This window comes from Corvus brachyrhynchos, unplaced genomic scaffold (genome assembly GCF_000691975.1).
Source record: "Corvus brachyrhynchos isolate BGI_N302 unplaced genomic scaffold, ASM69197v1 scaffold21, whole genome shotgun sequence".
In the NCBI taxonomy this organism is placed as follows: Eukaryota; Metazoa; Chordata; class Aves; order Passeriformes; family Corvidae; genus Corvus; species Corvus brachyrhynchos.
The window spans coordinates 655,492-674,403 of NW_008236924.1; the positions used below are offsets into that span (position 1 = coordinate 655,492).

General features: G+C 43.7%; 1 protein-coding gene across 1 annotated transcript in view; it reads right to left on the reverse strand.

Moving 5' to 3' along the window:
- Window positions 1-950: 950 nt before the first annotated feature.
- RNF130 (ring finger protein 130) overlaps window positions 951-18,912 on the reverse strand; it is a gene marked incomplete at its 5' end in the record, with an annotated part of 55,611 nt that continues 37,649 nt past the window's right edge. Inside the window, 2 exons of the mRNA XM_017728035.1 lie at window positions 951-7,646; window positions 18,743-18,876. Coding sequence (XP_017583524.1) covers window positions 7,537-7,646; window positions 18,743-18,876 — 244 coding nt within the window. The remainder of the gene's footprint in view (window positions 7,647-18,742; window positions 18,877-18,912) is intronic.

The following is an 18,912-nucleotide window of genomic DNA, read 5'->3' on the forward strand; positions in this document are numbered from 1 at the left end:
TGCTTCAATGTCCCCTCTGGGAAGATGGGAATTAATGTGCTCTTTTTGCTCCGAAAAACATGCACTTCCAGCATCTCAGCCTCGTGAGCCCAGCATGGGGGTCCTGGCATCCCCCTCCTGGCAGCTGGTTGATTTTGGTCCTCACTTTGCAGCTCCGGAGCCCTCTCAAAGCTTGTGGCCCAGTCCGAGGATGACCTTTGCAGCACACAGGACAGCGGGAGGTGCAGTTCCCTCTCCTCCCTTGGCTGCAGAGCAGCCTCCCAATAATTTAGTGAAATGCTATTCTTGTTTCGATAACCATTAGAGAGCCTCCAGGCAAACTCTGAAAGTGTTACACCAGCAGAAAACACTGACATCTCCCATCTCTGTGCTTATTGCCCAGCTCCCAGGAAGGCGGGAATGCAGTGGTTTTTTTAGGCCAGAAATCCTTTAACCCTGGATGATCTATCTTCTTTGTTAGTGCAGTGCCCTAATCCCAGCCAGAGCCTTTGTACACTACTGTAATATAAATATTTATCAGCTGGCTCAGACTTCAGGGCTTTGCCTTCTCCTCAATGGCACAGCTGTTTTTGGGGATCAGCGTGGTGGTTTCTGAAGGCTGGGTGTCCTGTAGGAAGGGTTTGAGCACTGGGAGAAGATGCTGAAGAATCCTATGTGCCATCTTTAAGGTGGCAAAAGCTGTGGGAAAGTGGATTAGTGTCTCCAGCATACTCATAAGCCACTTTGAACCATGTGGCCCTTAATGGCCTGGGATTTCTAGGCATTAGTACAGCAAGATAATAAAGTATTTACATCAGAGTGGGAAAAATCCTCTCTGAAAACACATCTTTAGACAATGTTGTTCCACACTGTCCTCTAAGACAGCTCTACAAGAAATGCTGGAGGGACTGGAGTCACTGGGTGATGCTTTCATCCTCCCATATTTTCAGACACCAGACTCACAAGCTGTGTATTTTTAAATTGCTTTTTATTGAAATGTAGTACATTAGCAAACCCTAACTAGTCGGTATACACTATGAACATTTCGGCATATACCACGTAAATACAATACAGTGTTATACTTACATCAAAACATGTCAACAAGTTCTGCTGCTGGCAAGCTACACTTCCACAGGGGCTGGAAAGCTCTGGCTGTCAGGAGGGCACTGCGTGTGCCCGTGTCCCCACAGTGCCCCCAGATCCCTGGCAGCTGCTGGCGTGTTTAGGTTACGTGGTCACACCGGTGTGACCCACCTGGCACCAAGCCAGTTCAGACTTTCCATTCTACCCGCACGCAAATTGGGGTTTTTGTTGTTGTTTGCTGCAGTCTCCTGTGCCCAAAGGCCGGGGTGTCCCCTCTCTGCTGGGATAAAACGATCCCGTTTTGGTGGATTCAGTGCATAGTTAGCCATGGCCTTGAGTAGGTGATCCTGGACAGGCACGGTCATACAGAGCAGCTTTTAGTATTTAACATCTACTTGCAAACTGCAGCAGGGCTGATGAGACAAGCAGAAGAGCGATGCTATCACTCATTTTGCTCCGAAAGGTTATTCCCCGTTATAGGAGTGGGCTGACAGACCTTACCAGTGCTGGGAGTTAAGCCTAGACACAGAGGGTGGGAAAAGTCTGCCTGCTGATGTCGTGGCACAGGGAAGGCCTCTCGTTCATGTAGCACCTTCCAGCACAAGCAGAAAGGGACAGGCTGGGGCACTGCCTTGCTGGGACCTCACAAACCTGCACCACGAGCTTTGCTTTAACAGCCCCACTCTATTAAACATTCCTGGCTTAACAGCAGCAAAGAACAAGTGTACTTTCAAGCCCAGACTTTCCTGTGCTGGAGCATGGGAGGGTTGCTGAGCTGTTTTCTGTATGATCCTCTCTCCCAGTGCAGCCCAGGTCTGTGGGAAGGCTGCAGGCAGCTATAGCTCTTACTGCCCGAGACAGTCTGAGGGTGTTACAGACACAGGCACGGGGGATCCACAGCAAATCTGATGATCCATGCCTTAACACAGCCCAGCAGAGCTGCTCTGATGGGAATTAATGGCTCTTATCCCCCAGAGGGGTTTGGGCAGCTGAAGATCAAGTCAGAGCCAAGCAAGGGCCAGCCCCCAAGTATATGGGAAGCAGAAAAAAAAAAAGGCAAATGGCACATAAATGCACACAGCTGAGCTCAGGGAAAAGAATAAAAGCTCCTGGTTCCTGAGAAGCTTGTGCATACAAGTGGAGGAGAAAGGAATAGCCCAGCAGGAGTGAGGGAGCCTTGACATACATGCCCAACTGATTTCTGGACTGCAAACCCCCAGTCCTAGCTGTATGACACTAACTGATGTTACACCTCAGCCTTGCATTGAAATCACTCTAAGTAGCTTCAACTTTCAATAAAACACTATGTAGTTCTTACTTCGTAGGAATATTAATACTTAATTATTAACTCCTTAGGAAAGGGACTATTTTTGGGCAAAACTTTATACCACAGGGCCCCAAAGCCCAGAGACCCTGGACATTATTGCCATAAGAAAGAAAAAATATTCAGATGTTATTGCACAACCTACACGTCCATTTCTCTTCATGTGGGCATCACCACGAGGCTAAAGGGCAGAAAAGCAAAAGGATGCTCCATTCAGGGATCCAGAGAATGAGCATCCCACAACAACAGCCCACATCCCACACACCCTGCTGTGGCTGAGCACAGCCCACCAGGAACCTCTGTCCTCCCACAGACAGTGACTCTGGTTTGGAGGGATGCTGGCATGGTGATGGCACAGTGAAGCGATGGCACAGTGATGGAGAAGATGCTGAAAAACAGGTGGACAGCAATGTCTGCACAACAGGGACCTTCACCCTGCTCTCCAGAGGAGGAGGAAGCCAGTAGTAATTGATGGAGTGGAAAGGTAGAGATTAATTGGGAGAATTAAGAGTGTCTGGGAATGTTGCAGGCTTTTAAAAAGACTAGGTTAATGAAAGGATCAATTAACTGACAGATAACAAGGTGTCAATTGGTGGTGCTTTGCAAAGGCCCTGTGAGCAGATTTCATCCCCCCAAAGCACCTCGAAAGCACCAGGTAAACCTGACATGCCCTTGTGAAGTTGGATTTTTTGGTCAACATCTCAGGACATCAACTGGCTGGGGCTTACAGAGCATCATGGCCCTGCATCAGAAGAAAAATCCCATCTGGAGCCCTGCTCTTGTCACTGCATCCCACAAGGAAGGGGTACGGAGTACCGCTTTTTCTCTTAATTATTTCAAAGACAAGGGAAAAAAGCAGAAATGAGCACCAACACAATGAAGTACTGTCTACTTCTCCCCTGATTTCCCCCCAGTCGGTTTAGTTGGAGTATCTTTCCCTCTCTCACTCCCTCCCCTGCTCACTAGTTTCCACCAAGTGTGCCAGAGCTGAGGCTGCCCTGCGGTGCAGCAAGTCTAGCAGGAAAAGGAAAAAGTGAAGATATCTTTAAATATAACAACACATATGCAAGCTGTCATGGCACATCACACACTCTTCTGCACCAGTCAGGCTGGAAAATTAGGTCAAGTATGGCTGGGTAACACAGGGTGAAAAAGGAGCAAAAGCTTTACTTGGGAAATTGAAGGTGTTTCCTGAGGTCTCTGCCCTGAGCTCTCCTGTCCTTCTCTCCCCACCCTGCAGGGCTGGCAGCAGCCCCATGGCTCTTGCCTTTGCCCCACTGTGCCTTGGCTTGTGAGCTGCTGTGCTACTTCTTATGCTGTAAAAAACAAACGACTACTAGCTAAGCAAAATAACAAATATTTTTAATAATTAAGTCAACCCACTCGCCAGTAATCAGGCTGCAGAGCTGCCTGAACTTCAGCTCAACCCTGGTGCCCTCATCCTTCAGCTCATGACCTGACTGTACCTCAAACCTAAACTGGACGGAACAAGTCCTTGGAGCCTCAGTGTGACCCATGTTTCCTGCAAAATCCCCTCTGCTAGTAAAAAGCTCTTGGCTCTCCAGAGCCTTTGCACTATTTTACATGAATGTGTTTAAAGAAAACAGATGTGTAAAAGTCTCATAACATAGTCCTAGACATGTTTATTAAACTATTTGTGGTCTTTCTTTGGCTAATGTAGGATACCTGGCTATTCCTATAGCATCCTCAGGTGCCAGGGCAAGCATCCTAGAGCAAAGGGACAATGCAGATTCCAACACATGAGCTCACTGGATGGAGCAGTTGTGAGGGTCATTAGGTAAATTTTAACATGCTTCAAATTTAATATTTAATGTGGTGTATTATAGGTAAAAAGCACATTTACAGTCTGGTTTTTTACTGGCAATTATCCTCTAAGAACACAAGCAAATCTTGATTTTACAAATGTCTTATGGGAACATGCAAAACTTTCATAGAAGAGGAAGCCGAGAAAGGGAAAGCGAAGTGTTGGGGTTTAAATAGTTTAGGAAAACACTTGGAGATAAAAGCTTTTTTTATATGTAGAAGTCATAAACTGAATGTTTTCCTGTTAAAAAGCACTTTTTTTAAACCTTAAAAATTATTTTCCAAGTTACTGGCACTTACAGTCCTTGGTAGGTTGCCATATATTTTACTTCTGTGAAATGACTCAACCACACACAGCACCACTGCAGCAGAACAAGAACAACGATGCTCATCAAGCTTTTTTTATATACTGATTAATATTAAAAGGAAAACCTCAAACTTGCCAGCACAGCCCAGAAAAAATCACCCATGTTGCTGAGGTGCCTCTTCCCCATCCTAAACATGACTAACTGGGGGAAGGCCTGCTCCAGCACGTCCTGGCACGCACATAGGGACCAATTGCTTGAACAAGCTTTTAATTTTTCCGTTGCAAGATTTCCCAAATCCATGATGTCAATTACAAATGTCAGCTGCCCTGTCCAAGATGCTACAGCACAAATCCATTTTTACATCACTATGCCAGACTCTGATCTACACTGAGGCAAACCTGCCCTCCCCCTGCTTAAAACCAAGATGTTCGGTTAGAAATAAGATTTAGCAAAATACAAATTGCATTATTTATTATATTGTCTCTGAGGGCTTTGTGCTTTCTAGTTTTGAAATTTAATTCCTATGTCTGTTCTAGCTTTTCTGTATGTTCTGGCACACAGCTTGTGCAAACCGGCTCAGTTGGAGCTGAGAAATCATCAGTTTTGGTTTTGTGCTGAAACTGTGCCCCAGTGACATTCCCGGTAGCCTTAGGGGAAATCTTAGGGGAAATCTTAGGGGAAATCCCTGTGTCGGGATGGGGCAGCCCCTACAGGAAGGATTTGCCTGGAGCACCAGCACCCTACGCAGTGCTACAAGAGCCTGTCCTACCCAAAACCCCACCGAAGCAGCTCTGTGCTGGTCAGAGACACCAAGACATGTTTGCATTTAACCAGGAACACCCAGGTATCTGGGTTTATCGTAACCTGACTGCTCTCCACAGATAAAAACAAGCCCCATAACATCCTTGAGAGACGGTGGTTTTCCTCTCGGGCGTTTGCGTTCCCAAGGCGCCGCTCCCACGTGTCCCCGCTGTGATCTCGCAGATGCAATTACGAAAACAGGGGCTGCTCAACCAGCGCTTCTGCCGGCCCCGAGTCCCCTCCGGCTGCAGCTCAGCCAGGCCGGGATGCAGAGCTGGGCACGGGCTCGCCGGCCGTGCCCGGAGCTGTCGCCGCCTGCCTCACACACCCGCCAGCAGAGCAGGGATGCTGACCACGACCCGCTGCTCCCCCAGCCACTGCCTGTGACCTTCACTTCTGCTTTGTAGGAGAAAGTGGGTGTCAAAACTGTGCTCTTTAAAAAAGCTTGGGGCTTCAGAGCATTTCCAGAGTGAGCTGAATGGCAATAAAAGTGCATTCGGTAAATATCAATGTAGGTATTATGAGAAAAACCTCCCTACACTTCACGCCACCCACTCTGGAATTATCAGATTAAATAAAGCTGATGCACAGCAACAAAAGTCAAAGCACGCTCAGCAAAGAGGCTCATTTCCTCATTTTACAGAGCTGGGTTTTTCTTTTTCTCTTGAACATCCATGTTAAAGACACAGCTGAACCACACTTCAGAAAAGGATATATGTTAAGCAGACTGCTATACAATTAAAAATATTATAAAGGAGGGGAAATTCCCCTGCTTGTAGCAAAAGCAGGTGAAATTAAAGCATGGCAGGATGAGTCTTACCTTTCTTTTTGGCTTAACTGATTTCTCAAGATTCCTATACAGAGGGTGAAACTGTGTTTCACATTACAAGGACACAAATGAGTTTCTACACCTACAGTAACTAAGACTGCAATGGAGAAAAATCCAAACATTCATTAACAGCTATGCATTGTCTGGTAGGAAAAGGTGGAGCAGAAGCGCTCGCTCCTCCACGTCGGCTCCTTTGAGAAACGCTGTGGATGACTTAGCTCCAGAGGTTCCTCTCTCGCTCTCCATTTCTGCATTGTTCTCTCAGAAGCTTGCAAACAATATCCATTTCCCCACCGCTTTTGTCACATGCCAGTAAAAATTGATTTTTCCTGCAGTGTGTCAAAGCAGTAGCTGCTTTCCTTTCTTCTCCTGCTTTTTGCATTCCCATTATTGATGTCAGTGGGAAAGGGCACAGCTCAGGGAACGTATTTGTTAAGTAACTGTTGCAGATCTCAACAGGAGAGTGGGATAAGAAGCATACTTCTTTTCTTCTCTGTGTAATGCCAACATGCTGGCTTTTAAAAAACCTCAGTGAAAAATTTGGTGGATTTTTTTACCCCCCACCCCCCAAAAAAAAAGTTACGTGAGAAAGAAAGCTGATTCGATTCCTGCATATTTCAAAAAGTCTAATGGTTTTCAGGTAGATCAAGTGCTGGTTCTGTGAACGTCCTCTCTACAGAAAGAGACTCACTTGACTTCAGCACACAGAAGGACCAAAAGTATATTCTGTGTATACCATTCTTCTCCTGCTTCAATCAAATGGGAGAAAAATCCCAAGCATCAAGTTCCTGGAAATCTTTCTGCAAAGGCAGGTCCTCTCTGCATCTTGAACGTCAGACTGGCTCGCCACTGTCCGGGGTTAAGGGAGTTGTAGGAAACTCAATGCACTTATAAAGGTCCCTCTCAGAAGGGGCTATTTCACAGTAGGGTTATGGATTGACCGAGATATACGAGTGCTTTTACCAGTCACTGGCCATCTCCTCTACAACCAGTTCCCTTTCTGACATTGCCCAACCATCTGGACAATTAAAACATTGGAATCAGCAGACGCCTGTGTAAGAGACGCATTTGCAGTTCAGCATAAACTCTTAGGGCCACCGTAAAACCTCTCCTGCATCGCCGCGGCTGGGCCGACACAGCTCCCCATGCTGTTACTCAGCAATTTCCATCAGACAACCTTGCTTGCACACAACTCTTTGTCAGCTCAGAGATGCCACCCTCAGAATCCACCACAGCTGGTCTTCGTCTGTGCAATCGAGAAGGCGGGTTCGTGTTCTGGAAAAAGCAGCTCTTCTTCAGACAAAGGAGATCCATGGAAAGAGTACACAACAATAGGAATGAGAAATGAAAAAAACGGAAAAAGGGCCAGGAAGGAGCATGGATTCCTTTCAGGTTTTGTTCTCATCGTACATGTCCAAGGCAGGCTCGATGGTTGAGAACTCGCTCTCGTAGACCAGGCTTCGAGGGGACAGAGAGTTACGATGGAAGAAGTGACTGCCTGCAAGAGGTAGAACAAAACCACATTAGCAACACACATGAACAGTGGAAGAACTGAGTAAAGCATCCTCATACCTGTCTGCTGGATGCAAACACAGTACACATGGAAAAAACAGCCACCCTTTAGCATGAACCAGTAACAACCATATGAAACATTTTACCTCTGTTCGTGTGCTCCCCTGCCAATTTAAAGCAACTGCTTTCCATATGCATGAACAGTCCCACCTTAAATGGCTCTTTCAGATAAAACAGGTCAAGTCTGAGCAAGGCTGGGGCAGGCCAGAGATTCACACTCGGTGCTGGCTGTTGATTTACAGTCTTGTAAAGCAGGGATGTGCTTCCTCAGAAGACCCAGAAACCTCTGGTCAGCACCCAAGCGCTGTGCCCTGCACCAGCACAAAGTGCTTCAGCTCCAGGTCAAAAGGAATGAGCAGGCAGAGTGAGGGCCTCCCCGAGGATCACCCCACCGATGCTGCTGGAAGCCCAGCCTCCTCCAGAGCTCAGCAAACTCCATCCACGAGTCACCTTCTAGAAACAGCCACCTACAGATTTCCTTATGCATAACCAAAGGGGACCCAACTCTCTTTTCCAATGCTGGCAATACCCAAAACAAGCACAACAGGGCTGTTGATGAAGTGGGGAGTGGAAGTTAATTTTTTTCCCTTGGTGGTCTGGCATTCCCATGGTTCTCTGAATCCACATATGTGTTTTTGCAAGGAGCCCAGCCCTCCTGCTGTACAAACGATTCTCTCTGAAAGCATCTATCATCAGATCAGGCCCTTGGCCAAAACGCTTCATTACCTGGTTTCTCAATCCCAGGGGGGATTAGCTGAGAGCAAGGCTGCTTAGATTACAATACACCAGGCAGCTACATTGAGCCAAACTGGAGGCAACTGAAAAGCTTTCAAGTTCATCAAGAACGCATTCAACAAACTAAGGTGCCTCCAGTTTCAGGCATCAGTGAAGCAAGATGCTTAGGGAATTGTAGTTTTAGCCCTGGCAAATTTTAGCTGCTTAAATCCCCCTTTCTTTGCCAAATTTTGAGCCCAGCTCATTCTGAAACAAAGACCTTACAGAAGACATAAGAAAAGAAGAATTCAGCTGCTACTGTCCAAAATGCCTTTTCTCCTTCCCCACTCACCCAAAAGACACAGACTTTGTGTGCCCAGGTAAAATCCTTGCTAAGAACAGCAGGAAACTGGAGCTGGGCAATGGATCTGCTGCTCTTTTACAAGCTAAAGTCAGTGCACACACTCACTCCACCATTTGCAGTGAGAATGGGAAGTTCTCATAAGCAAATGAATTTTTGATCTCGTAGTTAACTGAAACAAGAGTGGAATTAGCAGTTACATTGCACAGGAGTGAACTGTTCACTCTGCCAGGAGCATATATCCAGGTACTTGGAACAAGTGGGCTGTCTTGGAATATACTTCACAGAAGCAGTCAGTGGGGAATGATAAATGCCCATTTTCTGGATCTGAATCGTCCCCCAAACTTACAGGTTTTTAAAACTGGGCAATGCTTAAAATAAAAGCAAATAAATAAATAAATAAATGAAGGTCGAGTGTTTGAGAAAACATAAAGCTGGAACTTTATGGATTCCAGATGATCACGGTCTGTCTCCCAAGAGCTGGCCTCGATGACCTTAGAGGTCTTTTCCAACCTTAATGATTCTATGATTCAACCAAAAAGCCCCCCTGAACCTGCTTTGAAATTATACCAGATAAAACTGATTTCAAACCTGTATTATGAGTCAGGATCATCTGCTTTTTGATGAGCGAGTCTCATTTTGCAGCTGAAATAAGCCGTGAATATTGGATATTTCATCTCCCCTTCCTCCACCTGCTGCAATGTAATGCACAACCAATGCTCAAACAAACCAAAGGGATTCTAAAAATTTGAGGCTGCTCTTGTTTTTATTACACAGAAATCAAACCTGGGATTAGGAAGCAGACAGCCCAGGCTGTCATTTCCTCTGTGTGCACCCAGACTTCCACTCTAGCGGGTTTGAGGGAGAGATTTGATCAACAGGCAGACAGGTCATCTGACAACAAATATTTTATATTAATCTGGAAATAGGCAGTGTATATCCAACACCTCTAAAATTCTTTACTGTGATGTTTTTGTCCTTCTTGGCAAAAGAAATTTAAGCCACCCACTTCCAGGGAGGCTGAATGTTTCCATACAGATAGACATCTCTTGGCTTCCATACCACTTATGAGACACATCGTTCCTTCCTTTCCTAAGTGTCTCCTCTCCCATCCAGAGCAGCCAGCCCAGAGCTAAGAATCCAGCTGCTGCTCAGTATTTCCCACCACTCAATCTTCAGGTGCTCCATTAACCAGGAGCATTGCCCACAGTTTACGGCTGGAGCAGCGGACTCAGCAGGGCACAGTGACCCAGCCACGCTCCTCTTAATGCAGAAAATTGCTACTGTTTGTTTAAAAACATGGCATCGGTCCAGCTGATAAATTTATTGAATAAATGTATTTTAAGGACAAGTACAAACATCCGCAGTTCCAAATTCAGCGTATGAATCTGTTCTTCCTATTTTGCACTTACCAAGAAAGATCAAGGTTTATCCCTTAGGTACAGAAAACAAATGGGAAGGCTGAATGCAGTTTTAATACATGAAAATGAATCCTTCAGTGCTCTCTGCCACTGTTCTTCTTATATGCTTTAAAACAACTTTTCAGATAACTTGCATTGAGTCTGAAAATAAACATACTACCCTGGAATTGATCTTTATACCTACCATAGGATGCCACCAAAGCAAGCACAACACCAAGGCCAAAAACTCAAGACACAGCAGTGCAGGTGCACCAGGATTAAGCATCACCTGGTGTTCCTTTTCCACCTGAAAGTATTTTAACACCCTTAGTCATTAATCAGGGCCATCTTCTGCCACAAGCTGCAGTCCCTTCCACAGCTCCTCAGGCACAAAGACATCTTATGGCGGAAATCTGATCAGAGCACTCCCTACCTCAATCTGTTTTAGACACCATCTCAGTTAAGGAATAACGGAGTGGGACTATTTCATAAAGCACCCTTTCCTCAAAGCCAGCTTAGCACGAAGACCATGACATGGTTGCCATTGTGGAGACATGGTGGCATGACCGGCACAAGTGGAGTGCTGCAACAGATGGCTGAAAACACTTCAGAAGGGACAGGCAAGGAAGGAGACACATTGGGGGAGTCCTGTGGTGCTCACAGAGCCACCTCCCATGATTTACCACCAGTCCCACCTACCTGGGGAGGTCCCAGCTCACTGGTGGTCAGCAAATGTGACACCCAGCTACGAGAAGGGCTGGAAAGGGGGTCTGGGCGACTGCAGGCCTGTCAGCCTGACCTCAGTGCCAGGGAAGGCCATGGAACAGATCATCTTAGTGCCATCACACAGCCCATCCAGGACAAGCAGGGGGTCAGACCCAGGCAGCATGGGTTCAGGAAAGGCAGGTCCTGCTTGACCAGCCTGGTCTTCTGTGACAAGGTGAACCACTTAGTGGATGAAGGAAAGGCTGTGGATGTGTCTACCTGTACTTTGGGAGAGTTTGACACCATGTCCCACAGCATTCTCTTGGAAAGTGGCTGCCCATGGCTTGGACAGGTGTACTGCACATGGGTTAAGAACTGGCTGGATGGCTCAGCCCAGGGAGCAATGGGGAATGGAGTCACACCCACAGGGCTCAGCACTGGGGCCAGCCCTGTTTAATGTCTTTATCAATGATCTGGATGAGGGGATTGAGTGCAACCTCAGTCAGTTTGCAGCCAAAACCAAGTTGGGTTGATCTTCTGTAGGGCAGGAAGGCTGCACAGAGATCTGGATAGGCTGGGTCAAGGTATTTAAAAAACACAGATGTGGCACCTGGGGACATGGTTTAGTGGTGGGCTTGGCAGTGCTGGGTTATGGTTGGACTTGATCTTAGAGGGCTTTTCCAACCTAGATGATTCTATGATGCTATGAAAAACTTTGGGGATTTCCTTCTTCTGTCTATCCAGAGTAAAAAAAAAAAAGAGTTTCTGGGATGATGCAGAGTTCATCTTTGAACATATTTATTTCATTAACAGATAAACATGCACTGAATTGCTTGACCTCAAAGTAACCTATCAAAAGTTATATCATTATTAACATTTTGTTGAGACAGTTGTTAGAGGCTCAAAATAAAAACTAGAAAAGATGATGCTGAGTTATTTAAATCCTCCATAGAGGGAAATGCACTAAAAAGTCCTGTCAACCCTTTTGTTCCAAATATCACTCAACTTCTCCTTCTGCTGCAGTTCTGAAGAAGAAACACGAACCAGAACTATTATGGTGCCTTTTGCATCTGGGTCACTGCTCTGCTCACGCTGTTCCTGTGCAACAGCATGAAATCACACTTAAGAAATTTTGTTTCAGAAGACAAGCACAAACTTATCAGTTTTACTACTGCTGTTGAGAGATGAGTGAAAAAACATGTATCGCAGCTTGTTCCCTAAATTCTGCTCTAACCACATTCCTCCATTTTTGGCAACAACACTCAGTTGAAACATGCTGTACGTTACATGCACACAGCCCTCAGACACAGAATGTTTGAGGTTTTTTTCTTCTCATGAGTAAGTCCAATGGGGTTTTCCAGTCTTTCAAAATGCACTTACTGCTCTATTGATTTGTTTTCATATTTCTTTCAGAATTTCACAAGGACACATTGAAGAAGAATTCTATTAAATGCACTGAAGCTATCACATTCTACGCTGTTTATTATAAAAGCTGCCTTCTCAGCTGAAGCCTGATGGACAAATAAGAATTAAGAAACTATTTTAATGTAGCATCTGGCTGTGTTCCTAAATTCTAGAAGTGCCTATACATAAAAATAAAATTAAATTAAATCCTCTAGTTCCCAGTACATAAAAAAATTAAATCTTACAGCAAAATTGCTTCTCTCTGTTCATTTAATTAAATTAGAAAGCATTCCATTTCTACATCTTGATCCGAGAACAACAAAAAACAACCAAATGCAGAATAGTTTTTAACTTCTGTCAATTCCTTTTTCCTTCCCAACTTGTTACCTTCATTTACCCATCTCATTAAGTCAAGCATTAGCACTTGGCTGCAACTCAGGCCCTCGTGTTTTAACTGACTGTTGTGAATTACTCACACAGAGCTTGCATAACTTGTGTGAAACAGCCAGAGTGAGGACAGTGAGGGGAGCTGTTTTCCCTCTGCCTCCTTCTCCTTGCCAGCACAGAAGCTGTGGCAAGAAGGGACATGCTTGCATAGAGTTTCTACATTGAAGAGTGTTATCAATCTTCTATGATCTGAATTTGAACCAAAACTAACCCCCACCATTGATACGAAAGGAGGCTTCACGCATGGCAGTGGGGGAAATGCTGCGTTTTCACTTGTTATTAGGAAGGAAGAAGAGGTTTAGAGCAGCTTCACTATTATCAAAAGGAGGGTGGGGTAAAAGTAAAAGACAGAAAAGGTTTATGATCTGTGTTTTGAGACAACAGCATTGCAAATCTCCAGCAATGCCCAGCCTCAAGGCAAAAATCATACTGCAGTGCTCCCAGGGCGACTGGAGTGTTACCGGAAGAGAAACTGAGAAAATGTTTTTATTTCAAATTAATTCCCAGCTGGAATGGTAAGTCCATTATAGCAGAATTGACACCTCGACCCAGCTTTTTTCCCTAACAAGTTGGTGTGGAATGATTGCTAACACTTGTTTGTCACTTCAGTGGCATCATAACAATGACACTCTATGAGATTTCCACTACTACAGCTTGTTTGTCACTTCAGTGGCAGTTAAGTCACTTCAGTGGCATCAGAACAATGACACTCTATGAGATTTCCACTACTACACTACTTCTGTCCCAAATGAATGGAGAATAACAGAGACCTGCAAAGATTGAATCATTCAAAGGAAATAAAGCACCTTTTAAAATTACAAAATGCTCTCAGACTTGAGTACTAACACAGAAAGCCCAAGAAAAATGAAATTCTCACAGAGTAAGATTTCATAATTAAAGTTTTTTTATTTCTCACTTTTTCTTTAATACAAAGCTTTGGCATCAGCAAATTTTATGAAAAAATAGAATGTACTAAATAATTGCTTGTGCTGCATGATCGATAAATGATGCATAAAAATAGGTGTCTCTCTCCAAGGCAATCGGCCGGAAAGCGTTTCTTCAATAGCATTCTGCTCTGCAGGGCAGAAAAAAAAGGAACAAAATATTTATGTTAAAGTTAATACTGCCAATATTTAAAAAAAAAAAAAAAAAAAAAAAAAAATCCTGTAAAAGTAAGCTAGTGAAAAATAACAAATTATACAAAGCCAGAGCATTAAGAGACATCTGTATTTGTCACATCATTCCTACAGGACAGCCAGAGGTCTGAGCACTTCTAAACTCTTGAGGACACTCCATCTGCTACTGAAAACTTTCTGTAAGTGGTCCAATCCAACATTTGGGCTTTTTGGGCTTAAACCCACACTTACACAGTAATTTTTTTTCATTACCTAGGAAGCAAGCAAAATGTGCTGCTTCTGTTCCTTTCAAACACTGCCTAAAACTTTTATTACTAGTACTGCAAGGTTATTTTGAGACCAAGAGAAAGCAGCTGGTTCCTTATTTTCTTATCACTTAGATGATGTTTACTTTTGTCACAACTATTTAAAAATGCATGTGTGTGTATTTATACATACACACAAACATACATACACACAGCTAAACATGTATATACTCACAACTCCGGAACTATTGCTCTAAATAACTATGTTTAAGCTGTGGGAAGGACATAGCAAAAAAACAGGTACGGGATATGGTTTTAGGTGAGTTTTAAAGCAGAATTTCAAGCCTTTTACTTGCATCAGTGTATTACATGGCCTCATTCTTGCTACTGTTGTTTTTAAACAATAAAAATGCCTCTGGTTCCTCTTGAAATACTATCATAAAAAGGCAGGGTATGCCAGCATTGCTTTTTACATGGAGAGCAACATAAAAAGCAGGTATGTTTAGTAGAAAAAGCAATGAGAAGGAGCTGCCATATATCTGGCGTGATATTCAGCACAGGAAATTCTTTGTCTGGCACTGGGAAGGTGTCAGTGACACAATAAATCTCAGCATTAGTGTCATTTTAACTGTCTAAAATGAGTAGTCGAACCCAGCAGCACTTGTGGAGGCTGCTCAGATCCCAAAGGATTCAGATGAAGAGCTGCTGAGGTTGAAGGCCACAGCCAGGAACCTCAGTTACCCAAATAAGTGATTTTTGAAGCTCTGGTTTCTGTGGCTGTGAGTTTTCTCAAGTCTGTCTCAAGTACACACTCGATGTGCTCGCATTTTAATTCCTGTCACTCAGAAAAGGAGCTCTCCTTGTATCAGCACACCCTTTGTTTGTACTGAGGGAACATCAATGTGAAAACACTTTGCTGGAGGCCCAAAGTCCCTGCCAATGTGCAAGCTTGTCCTTGCAGTAAAAACAGTCCCAGAGCAACAAAAAGAGGAGTTGCAAGGCAAGGCAGAAATGCAGCTGCTATCAGTGCCCACATCTGGATGAGACTTCATGGGCTACAGCTCCTCCTCCTTCCCAATGACATGCAAGTGCCCAGCAATGCAGACATTCCTGTTCTGCAGCCCATCCTGCCCCATGCCTTCCCAAGCTATTTTTCCAGGCAGATTAACGATGTTCAGCTGCAGCCATGTTGCCAAGTTGCTGGTTGATGGCTGCAAGTTCAAGAGTTTGACAAATGGAAAAAATAATAATCAGTAGACTTGATAGGGCTATTTGAAGTCCTAAAAGTTTTCTTCATGAAGCCCTTTTGGAATAAGCATATAAAAAGAGGAGGAAGATTTGCAAATTAGTGGTAATGAAAAATCCCTGATGACCAATATTATGGACCCTCCTGAAGATGATTAGCTGAGATTGTCTAAAATTTTACACTGGAGACTATTAGACATGTTTCCATCTTATTGAGAAGGACACCTTATACTTTCCAAACAGCAGTAAAAGTAAAAAAAAAAAAAAAAAAAAAAAATCCAAACCCCTTCTTTCTCTTATCTCAAAGAAAAAAACCAAAGAAAATGTTTATAAAGCTGCATTTCCAGGCAGCATTCCTTTGGATCTCACCCCACTTCTGGTTGAGAGATCAGCACTTTAATGGAAACTCAGCTGTGTCAAGATGTTCAGAGACAAAGAAAGATGTTGACACTTTGCCTTCACAAATAAATAATTAAATTATGATTAAACATATATCCTGAGCCCAGATAGTCTGTAAACCTACATGAAAATAGCTAGATGTACCTAGTTAATAGATTTGCAGAACAGATTTATACTTGCCCACACACAGAATTATAAAAAAAGACTGGAAGTCATCTGCTAGGGTAATTTCTTGTCCAGCCTGTCTGAAGGGAGGCTGGGGGTTTCTATATAGGTTAAGAAAGCATGGAAGCAAGCCTCCCTTAATTTAAGAGAGGAGAAACAGTACTGCATTCACTGCTTTCATCTCTCCCTCACCTAAGAAGAAGATAGTTTTCTATTTAAACACCTTTTTTTTTCCCCTTTAGCTGAAAGTGTGCCAACTAGGAGTACAGAATTATTTTTGTTTAATATGAAATTTGACTATAAAATTGAGGTGAAAACTGTCAAAGGTAAGTGCTGGTAGTAAGTTTTACTGGCAGGTGAATTTTGAACATGGGAATTTAATGGCAGAAATCTAATGTTTACCTAGACCAGTGATCAGAAACTGAACATAAATATTCTCTCTTTTCCCCTTTTCACATCTCCACTTAGCAAAGAGATTTCCTCAGGTAAGCCAGCTAAATATAAATTAAGAGGGACTTTACCCTGAAACCTGCTGTTAACAGACACTCAACATTTGAGAAAAGCAGGAAATTTGATTCCTTGAAAACTATACATTCCCCCTTCTCTTGGTATTTTATTCCCAATGTTGTCCATGACACACACCCACCAGAAATGCACAGAAATATCTGAATAGTTACTTACTCATTAGCATTCAAGCTAGCTGTGGCTTTGATGATCATGTAGCAGAGTGTAAGGGCACTGAGGAGGCCAAAACTGGCAATAATAAACCATTCTTCTGTTGACAAAGGAAAGGGAGGAAATCACTCGTGGGAGAAAGCGATGCCAATATTTCCCTCAAACACCACTGGCGGAAGGCAAGAGGCTTCTAAGCCATGACTGGCCCCAGGAGGTGAAGCAGAAGGAGGTTAAGCCACAGAGTTACTGACGGGAGAAGGCTAGCAAAGAAGAAGTGGAGAGAGGTGCAGAAAAAAAGCATGGCACAACAGTATTTCCTGGCTGAGCCCAAGGGTTAGTGATAAAGAAAAGTTACTTAACAATGTAAAGTGAAATGCAGGATCAAGGGAAAATGTAATGAAAACTCTGTCCACCCCCAAGTCAGAAAGACGACTGTCAGGTTGGGTTAGGTTTGGTGAGATGCAACTCTTTCACATAAGCACACCCAAAGTACTGTTGTACTTCAACTGTGTCTTCGCCCCCTCCCTCCTGAATTTATGTTATAGTGTTACTTAAAACCCAACAAAAATCAGGATAGATTGCTCAACAGTGAAACATAACTAGAGTTTTCCACTTAATAGACAGATAAATCCGCAGAAAAATAATTTCAACACTGAAGTAGACACACACATATTAAAAAATAAAAAGTAATATAAAGAAGTCTATTAAAGAATGTTCACTATTCAAAATTCTCCCCAGGATCAACCTGGCATAAGTAACAGTTCAGAATACAAACACAGTTGTCGAATACAGCTTTTGGTTTAACTCTCATGCATCAAAGAATTCATGTGTCACCCATAAAATACAAACATTTCAAGAGCCCTTTCTAAAGCTTTACTTTATAAACATTATCAGAATGAACTGTTGGTGGTTATTTCTTGTTTTACCCTGGCATCCCATCTGTGCACAAGCAGCACTACAGCTGGGAACAGACAGTAAAAACACCTTCTGAAAAGGCAGTTACTAAAAAGAGAAAACTACAGTTTCCCACCCATGACAAGGAAGCAGCACAGCCACAGATCTGTTCTTGTTCCACAAGACAACTGAGTGCAAGGTGAACCGGAGGCTGAACTCTGGATGGCAAAGTGACTTACTGGCTTTGTGGAGAATCCAGATTTTGTAGGTGGATTTTCCCATCTCAGATCAGGACATTTTTAGATATAGACTGTGTTTTCCATAAGGTGAGGGGTTTTTTTAAATGAGACATTTACTTTGCTACAGCATCTAAAGAAACACTCTAATGAACTGCATTGGTTTCACTGCCTCGTATAGATGTATCAGTGGCAACCAGTGCCACTAAGTTCAAAATCTAGATCACATATGCACATAAGCAAAATACAAGGAGAAAATTAGACTCTTGTACTGCATGGATTCTGTTTTTTGCAATTCATCCAGAAAAACAACCATTCATGCATCAAGTTGAGACTATACAGCACATGGAAAACTGATGCAATAGTTTTGTATTCATTATAGTGCTATTGTACATTAAAAACCCTAGGTAAATCCAGTAAGTGGAAATTTTCCATGCAGCTCTTATGGATAAGAGCTTTCAAGCAGTGCAGGAACACTTTTCTGATGTTATAAAACACTTGGACAATACTCAAATGTTGGTACATCAAATGCTTCTTTAATTCACAAATTTTATAAGAAAAAACACCTGCTAAGTGACATCAGAATTCCAGTAGCAATGTTCTCAGGGGAAAAAATGTCTGCAGAAATAGCAGTCAGCTAAAATATTTATATTTGTATAAATTATTGCACGTAAAGTATTCTGAAGGGATAAATAATAATTTTGGCAATCCAGCCTCTCGTGCTGGTTACTGAATTCACAAAGGTTATTTTGGTGCCATTTTAGTTCATCCAGGGTTCTTTGCATGCGGATCTAAGTGGATATACCATTAATAATGGAAGTGTTGGCACTGTCATACCTAAAGTTATTGGTTCCAGTAAGGAGCATATGCCTCTTGCAGAGGCACTGAGGTCACCTTTGTCCCTGCAGGGACATCCATCACCAGGGCCCTGCAGCACAGAGGGACACACACACCACGGAATCCGTAGGATGGTACTGGGAGCCAAAGGACACTTACTTGTCACTGCAATGTTGATCTCTCCTGACCTTGGTGTCAGCTCCCCGTCCTGTGGCAGCTGGGACATGCCCGAGGTGCGCAAGGGCTCCAGGCTGAGGGAGCTGTCGGTGCCGAAGTCGCCGAGCGCCGAGCGCCTGCTCGCCGGCTGCCCCCGCGTGAGGCTCTCCACC